Source organism: Aulonocara stuartgranti (assembly GCF_965226115.1).
Source record: "Aulonocara stuartgranti genome assembly, chromosome: 3".
In the NCBI taxonomy this organism is placed as follows: Eukaryota; Metazoa; Chordata; class Actinopteri; order Cichliformes; family Cichlidae; genus Aulonocara; species Aulonocara stuartgranti.
Window position 1 is genome coordinate 33,704,951 of NC_138941.1, and position 13,221 is coordinate 33,718,171.

General features: G+C 42.3%; 1 protein-coding gene across 20 annotated transcripts in view; it reads right to left on the reverse strand.

The window, feature by feature from the left end:
* Nucleotides 1–13,221, reverse strand: part of LOC309701940 (receptor-type tyrosine-protein phosphatase delta-like) — a 409,167-nt gene that overhangs the window by 16,181 nt on the left and 379,765 nt on the right. For 14 of the 20 annotated variants that reach the window (XM_082526274.1, XM_082526271.1, XM_082526281.1 and 11 more), the window contains 5 exons: nt 9,675–9,787; nt 6,866–6,907; nt 6,187–6,284; nt 3,372–3,495; nt 78–253 (listed from right to left, as the gene is read on the reverse strand). In XM_082526274.1, the coding sequence (XP_082382400.1) occupies nt 78–253; nt 3,372–3,495; nt 6,187–6,284; nt 6,866–6,907; nt 9,675–9,787 (553 nt within the window). The remainder of the gene's footprint in view (nt 1–77; nt 254–3,371; nt 3,496–6,186; nt 6,285–6,865; nt 6,908–9,674; nt 9,788–13,221) is intronic. The other 6 variants (XM_082526265.1, XM_082526270.1, XM_082526269.1 and 3 more) reach the window with 1 other exon arrangement.

Consider the following 13,221-nt stretch of genomic DNA (forward strand, 5'->3'; position numbering starts at 1 on the left):
AAAAAGTTTATAGATGCTGATGAAAGAATATCGGCGAACTCTAGCACGGGCTTTAAAAATGATTCTTAAAGCTTTACCCTGGACCGCTCTTCTAGTTTGGTCATCATGACGATGGTGGCACTCCTCTGCTCCCAGAGCATCCTCCAGAAGTCCCCAAACGTCTCGGGTAAAGAACCCTGGGTGGCGATGTAGGCGTTCTGCTTCCTGTAGCCATCGATGTAGTTGGAATTAATGTAGTCGCTGCCAGGGATACCTGTACAAAAAGTTTACAGTGGGTGAAAATGGATTAAAATTTCAACTTTTGTTTTGTTTGTCAAGCTCGATGTGAGGCAGACCTTAAATGTCACACAACAGTGGCATTTGTGGCTAGGTAAATTGGTCCAGGCCTTTATTATCCCTACAGTTTATTGGAGGTAATTCTCCCCCACCGTGTGTTCGCACAATGCCACGTTATCGTCCGTGGGTCCCAAATTTATGCCAGTAAAGCCACTGTTGTTTTGTATTAAAAAAAAAAAAGCACAGCAGTCAGTTTTGGAACCAGTGTTACAGCCCAAAAGGATTTGTATTTGCTATCAACAACACATTTAAATCAACAGCTCCACCCCCTCACCCACCCCTCACCCCCATATGTGCAACTGAGTTACAGATAAAGCTCGGTCCCTAGAAGTCTATCACCTCACACGGAGAAAAACAAACCAACAAAAAACTCGCAAAACAATTTCCCCCCACCGCTCCTCACTCCTCCTTTCCTTTGCTTATATTAAATGAAAGGCACAGCAGCCTTTTCCAATCCAGGGGAAAGAGACAGAGCTGACAGCTAGTCAATGCTTTAGGACTGGCAGTTTAGGGGCTTCGTGCACACATGGTCGACCAAGATAAGTCTCATCTGCATGGGCGCCACGTCTCAGAGAATCCCCTCACTCCAACCGCTTCCTCTCTCCCCCCCATCTCTCTCAGACTCCCTTTTACTCCCAGGTAACTTATTCAACAGAAAAAAGGGAAAGAAAATGGAATATGAACACATTCAAAAACCCACACACATTATTTTTATTTATTCTTTCCCCAAAACTGTCCACCGCCCGCTCATTTTGCTGTTGAAGCTGTCCACGCAGCCAGGCGGTTGTGCATTTCTGTGATGGACAAGGGATAAGTACAATTAAGCCCAGTGTGTATTCAATTTGAAAAAGGGGGGGGGGAGAAAAAGCAAAAAAGGAGACATCACTGTGGTTTAATGAGAATGAAGCAAGTTGTTTAATGCACATTTGCAAATGGATTTTGCCTTTGTGCTTTCTGTCAGTCAGGATTTGTCTAAATTCGACCATTTTCTCTGTAAATAGTAAGAAATAAACATTGCCACGGTGTTGTTCCGGCACTCAGTCGTCGGGGAAAGGCAAAGTAATCTCAGAGAGCTTTTAAAGTACAACACTGTAATTACTGTATTAATGAGGAATAGTCACTACCAGTCGTGGTATAGTCAAGTTCAAACAGGTTAACGCGTATAACGTTTCCGTTAAATTTCGATTCCCGAGCTCGCTTATTATAGAACGTGTGCGTCCGGAGAAGTTTTCTCGTGAGAGTTCCACTTTATTTTCTTAATAAACGACCTCTTTGTCGGTCAGGCGGCGACGAAATCAAGAGCAGAGTATTTTTATTACTTGCGACAGCTTCCGCGCTTGAAATAGATCAATGGAAAAACTAGCGAGCTCATTCATAACTTTGCTGTTGCGAAATAACAGAGCTGATGGGAAATGGAGCGCAGATCTTTTAGTTAGTCTGTTATATATATTTTTTTAATTAACTTTCCAATTTTACATTTTTATTCAGTTACATGTACAAATACCTGACACGAAGTCACGCAGATGTCTTGTCACCGGTGCCTCCTCGCAGTGGCTGCACTGACAAATATGATCAAACTCACTAAAAGACTTAAATTAAAGGTAATTCCTGTAGTTTATCTATATATTTTAAAAATATGGTTTCACGAGCACGCAATGACACTACTATGGAGTAAACGCGACTTTCGGGTTTGATCTAAAACTTTTCTAAAACGCTAAAGTGAAAGGAAGAAAAAGTTTTAGGTTCCAGTTTAATCTTGCGAGTGTATGCTATGTACGGTCAGGCGAACGGTCAAGAGTCAGCGAAAGTGGAGCAAATTCAGCAACGTCACCGCAATTAAAGGGCCGCCTGTTTGCCAAAGATTCGGTTGATCCGTCCCCCCACATCAGTGAATTCCGTCTTCAGACTCTGATGTGAAATCCCAAATCCCTTTCATTCAAAGAACTCAATCAAAGTAAACAATAGACACATTGCTTGCCGAAAGGCTTTGTTTAAGCTTTAGCAAGAATAGAGGAAGTCCCTGATGTCCCCCTGGCTGAGAACTACTCACTTTCCGCAGCACAAAGTCTCCAATGTGGTTGTACAGATGTGTTTATACGTCTGGCTAATGGAGCTCCATCAGTGCTCAAGCTGTGTGCTGTTTCTGAGAGACTTGCGAAAAGAAGTGTGGGTGTGGGGGGCTCTATAAGGCTGTTTCTATCTGTTGTTGTCACATTATCCATTTACTAATTTGTTTATTTGCCTTCGCCCCCCCGAGAGCAGTTCAGTGGAAATGCTTAATTAATAGCTGTATGTGAAGTTGTGTTTAATCCAATAAAGTGGTGAAGGAGTCGGCACTTAACTGTCCATTTCAAAATGTGCTTTCATTCATTAGAAACTCGTGAGCAACGCGTCTTTAATGTAGTGAGCAGCGTACTGGTGGGGTTCAAATCGAGCCTGTAATGGGCTCAAGTTCGACTCTGAAAGTACAAAACCATGAATGAGTCCTTTCTGTATAACTCTGCACTAAATCAGCACCAGCAAGCTTGTGGGTTGTTGTGAGTTTGTCGAGTTCGACTAGGTTAAAAAAGGCACAAAAAAAGTCACGCTTGTGTGTGTATGCTGGATTCAGCGTGCAAATTCTGCTTAAAAACAGGCCTCGGCTTAATGCAAAATGTAACCCTGAAGTGTAATAAAGCAGCAAAGAAACAAATGCCGGTGAAACACACTTGTATCCCTAACTGTGGGTCATTGTTTAGTTTCATTTGAATGCTTGCTTCAGCATTTTAAGACAGAAGTGCCTTTTTTTTTCTCTTTCTTTCTTTCTTTCTTTCTTTCTTTCTTTCTTTCTTTCTTTCTCCCAAGGCCATTTTTTTCCCTTTTCTTTGCAAGCACCCGGGGTATCAAAACAAATAAGCAGGCTGCCATGCTCGTGAAGGAATATAATTTAAAAGTACAGTCTGGTTGCACTCCCGAGGTCCCAAAGATGAGGCTGCACCGGCTATCTGCAGAATCGATACAGCAGTTAGGAGCGAGGATGTAGGTGGGCGACATACCGTCAATAGCTGAGAGCAAGACCCTGGAGTGGTCGTAGGCTATCACGTTGGCATATCTGTTCTTTGGTTTGTTGACCTCTAGGTTGGAGTGCTCCCATGTGAACTGCTGGCCAGGGTCGATGGACTGTAAGAGAGAAGATATTTGTTTTGTGACTGCAGTGAAACTATTTGGCTCCGTTTGGCACGTAAAACAAGATTGAATTTCACTCTTTGGCGATTCCTAGCGCGTGTTGTCAGAATGCCCACTGAAAAATGCATTTCACCTCACAACGAGTGAAAATGAAAATCATATCTATTACATTATGCGGGTGTTTAAATAAACCGCTTTAAGAGTGTGCCTGGGGCTCGAGGTCACGTCTGGTGCTGTTGTTAGACCGGGGATGCTGAAAGGTTGAAGGGTACTGTTTTAACATCATGTGTGTGGAACACGGACTTTATTCCAGTGCGTACAGTACAACACCCGCTCTGCATACACAAAGATGTGAAGTTGTTGAGTCCATAGATCAGTCTTACCCACACATTTAATCTCCCATACTTGATTTGGGTACTACTATCCAATAGCCTTTTTAGAAAGTGGGGTGTCTACACACACTGGACACAAAGTTCACTCTTTTGCTGTGCAAATGTTAAAACAGAAATGTGGGAAAACTATTTGAACTGTGTTGTTTTTGGCATGAAATAACCTCTAGATATAAAAGATTAGATTAACAAAATAATGCATTCTGAATTGGTCACAGAGGAAATTGCTTGTGTTCACATCAGCTTTTCTTATTTGATTAGCAGGATTTTATGGCTCATAGTAGAGCGCTACACTCGAGACTAGTTCAGTTTTGATATCCAGGCCCTCCTTCAGATTTGTTAAGCAGGGCTTGATAACGGTCCCCTGTTGCAGAGAAATGAACTATAAAATGTAATATGACAAAGGGAAAACATAAAGACATGATAGATAGAGTTTCATTTCGCATTAACAGGAAAATATTGTTCCTGTGCTATTAATGATTTTTGGTTTTTTTTGAGTTAATCTCCAATGAAGGCGACGATAGACCAAGTGCAAAATAGCAAAATATGAGAATGATCGTACTTTTTTGATCAATAAGATCAAAATCTGGCATTTTGGTGCAATTTATTGCTCATAGTTTCTTTATCTTTAACAAGTATAAACATATAAGCAGTTTAGGGTTAAACAAATATTACAGAGGTGTGTATGATTAACTTGGTGTTTTACATTTAAGCCCAATGGGAATTTATTTTAAGACCGAGTTCTTTGTCTGCAGAAATCACCTAAGCATAAATATGTGGGAGACAAACCGCAGGCTTAGCCTGATATTTTATCAAAATATGTTGAAACAGTGGGCTGCAACATTGCTCATAATAGGAATCTTTATTTCATTGTGCTCGCAAAATTGCTTTCCACTGCTCTCGAGTAAGCACTATGAAATTGGAATTCAATGTACTTAAGCTGCAATAATGATTGGGCAGCTTGGCAGGCACCCATGCAGTGACCTCATAGATTTTGGAGTTGTTGAAGGACCTGCAGAGAGAAATTGGCAGGGAAAAGGTGACCGTTCATATCTCGTACAGAAAGCACCTCTTGCTTGCATGTATTTTGAGGTACCATGAGTGTTCTGCCAGTGTAATTTCATCTACATGGCAATACGCAGGTAACAATTACAACTGCCTGAATACAGTCAGCAGGTAAGGGAACCCGAAGGCCTGATTGCATGACACTTGTTCATTAATGCACTTTTATCCTGATGATTGTCATGGTCAGTATGCATAGGTGACAGTAGTTAATGTTTAGATGGGAGTGTTTTCCATAGCATTGATACATGCACACATACAAGGAGACACACAGCTATGGCTTCTATTAACATGTTCTTATCATTAACTTTGTTTAGGCATCTCTCTGCAAATACGTTCATTGTTATGTACTTAATTGTGGCCTGCTATGCTCCACAGTCTGACTCCAACTACAACGTATAAACTGCAGCCAGCGATGGTAGCCCATGCTGCTCTGTAACCTCGGTGATCTTGGTGGAGTCGCACATGAGCCAGTTTTCCATGACTCCATGTTCTGGTGAGAGTAGCTCTGCAGCTCACAGCAGAGCAGAGCAGAGCCAGCTAGCAGCAGCTGCAGTCCAAAACAGTGGAGTTGGAGTTTGTCTGACTGAGGATGATGAAATCTGATGAGTCAGCTGAAGACTAGAGACACCCCTTCAGCCCTGTTCATTATAAATTAATATTGGGTGACAAAATGAGCCACCAAACACAGGATATCATTTATCTATCTATCTATTTTCCCACCCACTTAGATACTGGAAGCACCAACAGCATAATTTTTAATGACGAGAGTTCACCTTTAAATCATAAAATGATATATGTTGTGGCTGCCGCCGTAACATTTTAGTCATGTAGGCTTACTTTATAGCATACACTTGTCAAAGCGGAAAAAAGCACAGGTGTTACTAATGAAATTAATAACCCATTCAGCTGCCTCGGGAAGCAATGTCACTGAGCCAGCAGGCACAATAGCAGGGTCCTGGAACTAGAAATGGAATGTGCCATTATTAGTGTTATTAATTATACCTGTGTTGACATGTCAAACAGCCTAAAGCCTTAGTTTGGTGATGAAAGTAGTTGCCAACACCCCTACCGGCAAGCCAGCCACCAAACACATGCAGCTAAATATCATTAATTTAATATTAATTAAGTAAATTTATGTGATTTGGCCAACACTCCCCCAAAAAGTTGCCGTTTAAGCAGCTGACTCACACTCACAGAGCTCAATCAACATTAGGAATTTTCCGACACTCACCTCGTACTCCTGTGAAAACTTGAGGTTATCGTTGGCTTTCAGGCGCTCCAGATGATCCGCTAATTCCATGACAGGGATTGGAGGGTGGCTGGCCATACCTGCCAATCACATTGGACCCAAGGTCAGTCCCCAAGTCTTTTGAGAGGGCATCACCCAAGCACAAGCAAATGGTGAATCATTAGATAAGCGGCATGTGGTTACAACAGGGAAAATGGAAGAGCGGATCGTTGTTAGGCTAGTTTGTTCACTCAAAGCAGTGACCATGCTGGTAAAGAGAATATGGGCACAGAAGCCAATGAGGAGTCACCGAGCACACTTTGCCCCCACTGGGACCTCTCCCTACTGAGAGAGAAGAACGTTATTCACGCTGCAGTGGACAGTTAGCATGACATTAAAGCACAGACACGAACGAACATCCCAAAACAAACAGAACGAAACAAAACGAAAAGACATTCAATGTTAGGCCAGATGTTGACGTCTGCTTTGAGTGATGACATGGTTTCAAGGCTGTCATTTCAAACTCCGCCTCCTGTGATGATATAGCGTTAACATAAGATGGATTAGATGGGGATGGAGATACAAGGCTTGGCAGAAAAAAAAAGAAAAGAAAGGAGTTAAAGCTGAAAAAAAAGTATTCCAAAAACAAGTCGTGTCAAATGTGTAATCGAGACCAACTAACTTGACAAATGGAGGTTACTGGGGTGACTGGGCGCACCTGAACCTGTGGAGGAAACGGCGGTGGAATTAAATATATTGCAGACGTCAGAGCAATGTGATGACTATTGTCTTTACAAAGAGAAGGTAGAAATTGAAATGTGACAAGAGGGAGCTGCATGATTATGTGTTTTCTAAATGGGACATTCATTAGTAACATACAAATCACCATGCCAGAAGCTTTGCTATGCCACCATGCTTATTTCATGGAAATAAGAAAGCATACGAGGAACAGAATCGCAAATCACTGCGAGCGCTTTATTTGCCACTGTTTTTACACTTGACCGCCGGCATTGTAATGTATCAGCTGATTCTCGATCCTCCCTCAAACTCTGCTTTTGTGTCTCACAGGTGGCCTTTGTTGTTAGTGAGACGACACTGGCTTATGACGATAGCTAGACCAAGCATTCATTCCCAGCTTGTCCAATAATGTCCTTTTTAAAACAAGCCTTTGGAAGCGGCACATTTTTCGACTTGCAGGGTTTGTTGTGGGGTTTCACACATTTATCCAAACTATAATCTCTTTCTCTTTATGGTATCGAAAACTAAGAAGCATAAAGCAAGTAAAAAGCAAAATGAAATCAAGCAACACAGAGTCCAAAATGAGATACAAACCGCTATCTCCTGGCAGGCTAACTTATGTCGGTACCATACTCTGCAAATGTGAGCATCGTCATTGCTTAAGATCCAGTGTTGCTGCAACCAGTGCATCAAGAGATCAATGCAAAATAACAGCAGATAACTAACTTTATTAAAGCTGATACTTTTGCCCTGCTGATATATATCGCCTGATATTACCTGTTTGCAGATACACCGATATTGCCATTTATAACAGCTGATGAATGAAAGTTAAAAAACTATAGAAGAGATTGGAGAAGCACCCTATTAACTATGTGGATAGCCTGTCCACCACAGAGCAACCTCTCTGTTGGCTACACTACTGAAAAGGGACTTTTTCCTTCCCACTGTTGCCAAGTGCTAGCTCATAGTCTGCCATCTGATTGTTGGGGTTTTCTCTCTATTAGTGTGGGGCCTTTACCTTACAATATAACACACCTTCAGGGGAATGTTATTGTGAATTGCTGCTATATAAATACAACTGATATGAACTGAAACGCTACAAACAACCCGCTAATCTGAGCAGTTTAGAAGAGCTTAAAGGAGTAGCTTTTTGTGACAGTACAACAAGATTATTTTTAAGCTGCAGTGTCACACTATCTTAGCAAGAACTCATCAATACACAGACGAAACGTCAGGGGATCTGCTTATATTTTATGTGTCTGAAAGAAAAAGAATATCGGCAGATTTTTGCCTCACCAAGTGTCTTAAAAGTCCTGTCTCTTTTGCTCTAGTGTTTGATGCTCTGGGGTGAGAACGTATTGAACATGCTACTTGGAGGCTTGTCAGTATAATAGCAATGCAATAGTTTATGTGTAGGTGTCAGTATATTTAAGAGCTTAGATAAAGGGAAAAAGATGAAAGAAAATTCAACAAGACTCCTTAAGAATTTATGTGCCATTATGACACACCAGCTGGGTGTTAGTCTGTCTCTGCAGAGGTGATATCTCATTTTGGTTTCTGGCACAAGTGGGCATTAGCTAATGGAAGCTGCAGCGTTTTCCCACCCACTCTCGCGTCTCTCTGAAAGACGGAAAAGGCCGTTTCTATTGCAACCCACTACTCAAAATCCATTTCCACCACTGGGGGGACAATGAAGGTACCTTTTCCAACACACTGTCGCTCAAACATCAAGCGTCCTTAAGATGAAAATGTCCATTGACGGGGTAAAGAGCTGAGAGAGAGTAGGGGAGAGAGGTGGTCTAATGTAGAAGCTGCTTCAGGACTTGAGAGAAAGTGGTCAGGTGGTAGGAAAAAGAAATGTTTGGCCCTTTTTGAGCCAAGATATCAGCTCTCAAAAAGGCTGTTTGGGGGGAAAAGTGATGGCTTGAGAGGCGAGCGAAATAGTGGAAGGATAGTTGAGATCACTCTGAGCCAAAAGGAAAAATACCCCTCTGCTGGGATGAAACACTCTGTAATGGCCCCTAAAATCATTGAAGAGCATTCATAAATATGCATAATCTTTAGCAAAAATGAGCCTGCGGGGATAATTCATCCTCCTTTCATACTAGCCGACCTGAAAAATATGGCATTATTGGCAGCCTCTGAACACCTGTCCCTTTCCAGGCGATAAATGGACTGTGACTCCCGTCTTTTCCCGAGGCGAGAAACGGCCGCACGACTGAGCCACGGCGCGACCGCTCACCTCAGCACTAAAGGTCGGCGCGAGTAAACATCGCTGTTTACAGCTTGTAACCGCTTTCGTATCCCTATGGCCTGCATACCGAATGAAACACACGGACGTTCTGTATTTTGCTCAACTTCCGCGATGTTCCTTGTCCTAACAGGACTACACCGCTACAGAGTGACAGGTCTGGATGACCTGGATAACCCAGGTGCAGAGGAAGATGACAGATGTCATGAAACTGTCAAGCTCACATTTCTGCCTCTCCATTTCCTCCCTGAGAAATGTCTCCAGGGAGGCCCGTGTCAGTGCTGACCCTCTGTGTCTTCTCAAGCACCTGTCCATTATCTACCTGCAAACTGCTCACACAGTCTGTGCCAATCTCACTGCAAAGATGATGTGTTTTCTTACAGTGAGGTCATATTAGGCTAGCTGAATTAATTAAAGCAAGCACTCAGTAGCACTGACATCCTCAGTCTTAAATTCACACCACACCAAGACGACAACATGTGGCATCGTTCGGGATACTTACCGGGTGTTTGGAAGTTGAGACGTCGCAGCTCAACTGGATCAGTGGGATGATGAAGTGGCATTTCCTTGCTGTTGGGGAGACTACCTTTTCTAGCTTCAGACTCGGCTCGTTTTCTGTGGAGCAAATTGTCAATTTTAATTAATTCCGGGAGATTATTTGACTAATTTGTACTCAAAACTCTTAATTGTTATTGTGTAACCTCAAAGCTTGCCTCGCGGTCTCATGAATAATGAAGGCACATATGTAATTAAGGAAGTGACAGGGCTACATTCTTGTAGTACATAGGGCTATAAGAGGTAGGCAAAATAACATCACGTTATAGTATAAAGCCATCAAGTACAATACGCCCTTAGACAGTAAATACTACCTTTAGCAAAACCTTTTGTTCACTTTTCACTACTAATGTCAGGCGAAGGTTTGGATACAACTTTTTAGTAATTTGGAAGCTGTAGCTGGGGTTGGTTTAAGAGTGCATTACATTATATATTGATAGTGTTTTTTGTTTCAGAGAAAACTTGCTCCACTCCCTTTTTAGTTTTGTTAGATTCTCGAATCAAGTGCCACTTTCACAGATGTAAATGTAGTTCATTCTTTAAAAAAGAAGCAAGTTAGGGGGCCATGTTGCACCACGAATACAAAGTTAATTAGCAGTTGGAAAGGTCAAGCTGCTTGTGCTTTGATCTCCTCCTATCATACACAGCAGATGTAAGCAACATGCTTCCCAGGTCATTTCAACTCCAAATGAGAGACAGCAGTTTCTATAGGTTTAGGTATCATATGCACAGCAAGGACGAGGGGGAAAAAAAAGGGTTTTGAAAGGAATTAGGTCTTTATCTATTTCTTTCTCACTCTTACCTGTCCGGCTTGCTGCTCCATTGGTGAGCAAGAAAAGAAATATCAACAAAACATTAGGTGGTAAGACCGTTGACTTTGTATACTGGAGAATGCCATAAACTTTTCCTTAGAATAAGTAAATGGCTGGCTTGCATGAGAGACAAACGATACCAATCATATCTCAGTTTTTGCTTCGCGTGCGAGATTAGTGATGCTTCACTTCAGAGATTATGCTCAATTATGCAGCCTTGGGGCTCTTTGTTTCAAATGCTACAGTTTCCCAGGTGCATCCAAGATTTGTACATTGTATCTCTGCTATTTCAAGCAGTTTCAGCTGATTGCTTCTTGTTCGAGCATAAAAGTCATCTCTTGACTCTTAATTGCTGTGTCTGCCTTCTCCTGCCTACCACTGTTGCATTTATTAAAGTCACGACGTCGGCACGTTCAAGTGGGATCAGGATCTCGGATGAATGTGTGCAAGTCAAGCACATAAGAGCGTTCAAATTTGTTTTATTTAAAACAAAACGATCGCGCTCTATTGATTCGGCAGTCCGACCATCCTGTCGTCCCCCCCTGCGAGATCGCTAATAACGATAACATCAGCGGGGGTGGATGTGCTCTCGTTAAGACTGAGATATCCACTCTCTGTAATGTATACGGTACACTGTGGCCCAAGCACACGAAAACAGAGTAGTAGTACTGCTGCAAGTCAGAGAGAGCAATAAATGAGCATCTCTGCAAACGCAGTAACGTTAAGCACCAATTTAAAAATCAAACAAACACAAATGAGCACTGCCCTTCTGTTCTATGTGTTAAATGCCCACATGAAACTACAGTGAGGCAGATTAATGTGATATGACTCTAACAATAATGATAATACTGATTTAAAGCACTGATGAGGATACCTTGCTTGCGATCGCACCGCAACCCTAGTTGGCCCTGACTTCTGTTTCTCTCTGCTCGTCATACCCGCGCCCTCTCCTATAGCTCAGCAGAACATGCTTGTTTCCATTTGTTTTGCACAGGAGGCGACTTTTGTCACATAAAAATTGATCTTGACAAGAGAAATATATGCTGGTTATGCACTAAATGTTCCCTAATGTGGCAGTGACACTGGCTGGGTAATCGATGTGTAAATCTGCCTGCCACGAATGGAAAGACCAAAGCCAGCCGCATATGCAGTCCATGCTCACTTTCAAGTCACCTTTGTATTATCTCAAATTTTATATGAACGAATGCCAAGGACAATAAAATGCAAGAGCCAGAATAAAGCTGTACCTCTAAACCTTTTTACATTACACTGATAGTATTGATGGATTTTTTTTTGGTCTTCGGTATTGGTACTGTTATGTGATTTGGGCTTGTGCTGACTCTTCAGTTACTAATCTTACCCTTCCAAAATTAAACCTTGAGGACTACTGTTAAATTCTGCTTAGGCCTGGACATTTGATTGAATGAACACTGCAGAAAATCTGCCTTATGTAAAAGGTGAGAAGGGACAAGATAGCAAAGTGTGTAGATGTGTAAGTGTGCACCTTCAATATGTGCCTGTCCCGGCAAAACAGGAGGGCAGCATAAGGTCAAAGCCTGGATCAAGAGCTGAGTCCCCCCTCCCGTGGAATAGGTAGTGGGATAAAGGAAGAGGCTGGGAAGCTATCCCAGGCCCCAGGGCCTTTCAAAGGCTGCACACACACATGCGGTGACATGCAGCAGATAGTCAAAGCTCTCCCCTCCTACGCTTGACTGATGAGCAGTGACAGCACGAGGTCTGACTACCACTAGGGGGTTTTATGCAAAAAAATAAAAAGAGGCTGTTTTGATTCAGTGTGAAAATGCACTACAGCAAGTGTTTTTTTTTACAGTGTTACATGGGTTTAAGAGTGTGTGTTTGTGCGTGCAGGGGGCGGAGGGACGTGTCTGATTAACTTTCAGTCAACGCACGTGTCTGTTTGAAGGATCGTGGGCGACTGCACTTCATGCCTTGACAGCTTGGGTAGCTGCATTCTTGAATTCACTTACAAGAGATTAAAAGTGTGTGTGTGTGTGTGTGTGTGTGTGTGTGTGTGTGTGTGTGTGTGTGTGTGTGTGCGTGTGTGCATGCGCGCGCAACTGGCTTTGACAGTCACGGCTTGTCTGAAGATCAATGAACCTTATGGTTTTAGCTACATTCTTACGTTTAGCATCTGCACTCAAATGTGCTAACTGCAAATTCATGTGTGGGGTTTTTAAAATACATTTAAATACTTATTGGTAACACTTGAATGCTCGGTGACTATAGATGACATGAATTTAAAGTGCACGTATGCGGTCTATGTAGTAAAGCGTGTGTACATTAGTGCATTGTTTTATACCGTCTCCTTTGCAGTCAATGTGCACTAGCACAGAAATAGAGTTCAGTGACTTCCCACCTACACTGAAGGGGGAAAAATACATGGCTCTTTATTGGCTTTGTATGCAGCTGGTATTTCCAGTGGAATGTGGAGTTTAAAGCTACGGCTAACTGCCTTAGCTAATCACAGACATTTGCTAAGAAACACATCCCTAACATTAGCTGTTTGACAGCTAACTAGATACAGAGATATGGCGCCAGAAGTTAGGCCAACCCCATTAGCGTGCGTTGGTATCAGAGTCTGACGTGTTTGCGTGTTAGTCTGTCTTTTCACGCTAAGCTAGCTGTATATTCTGAATTGGATTCTCATGCTTGTGCTCCCTG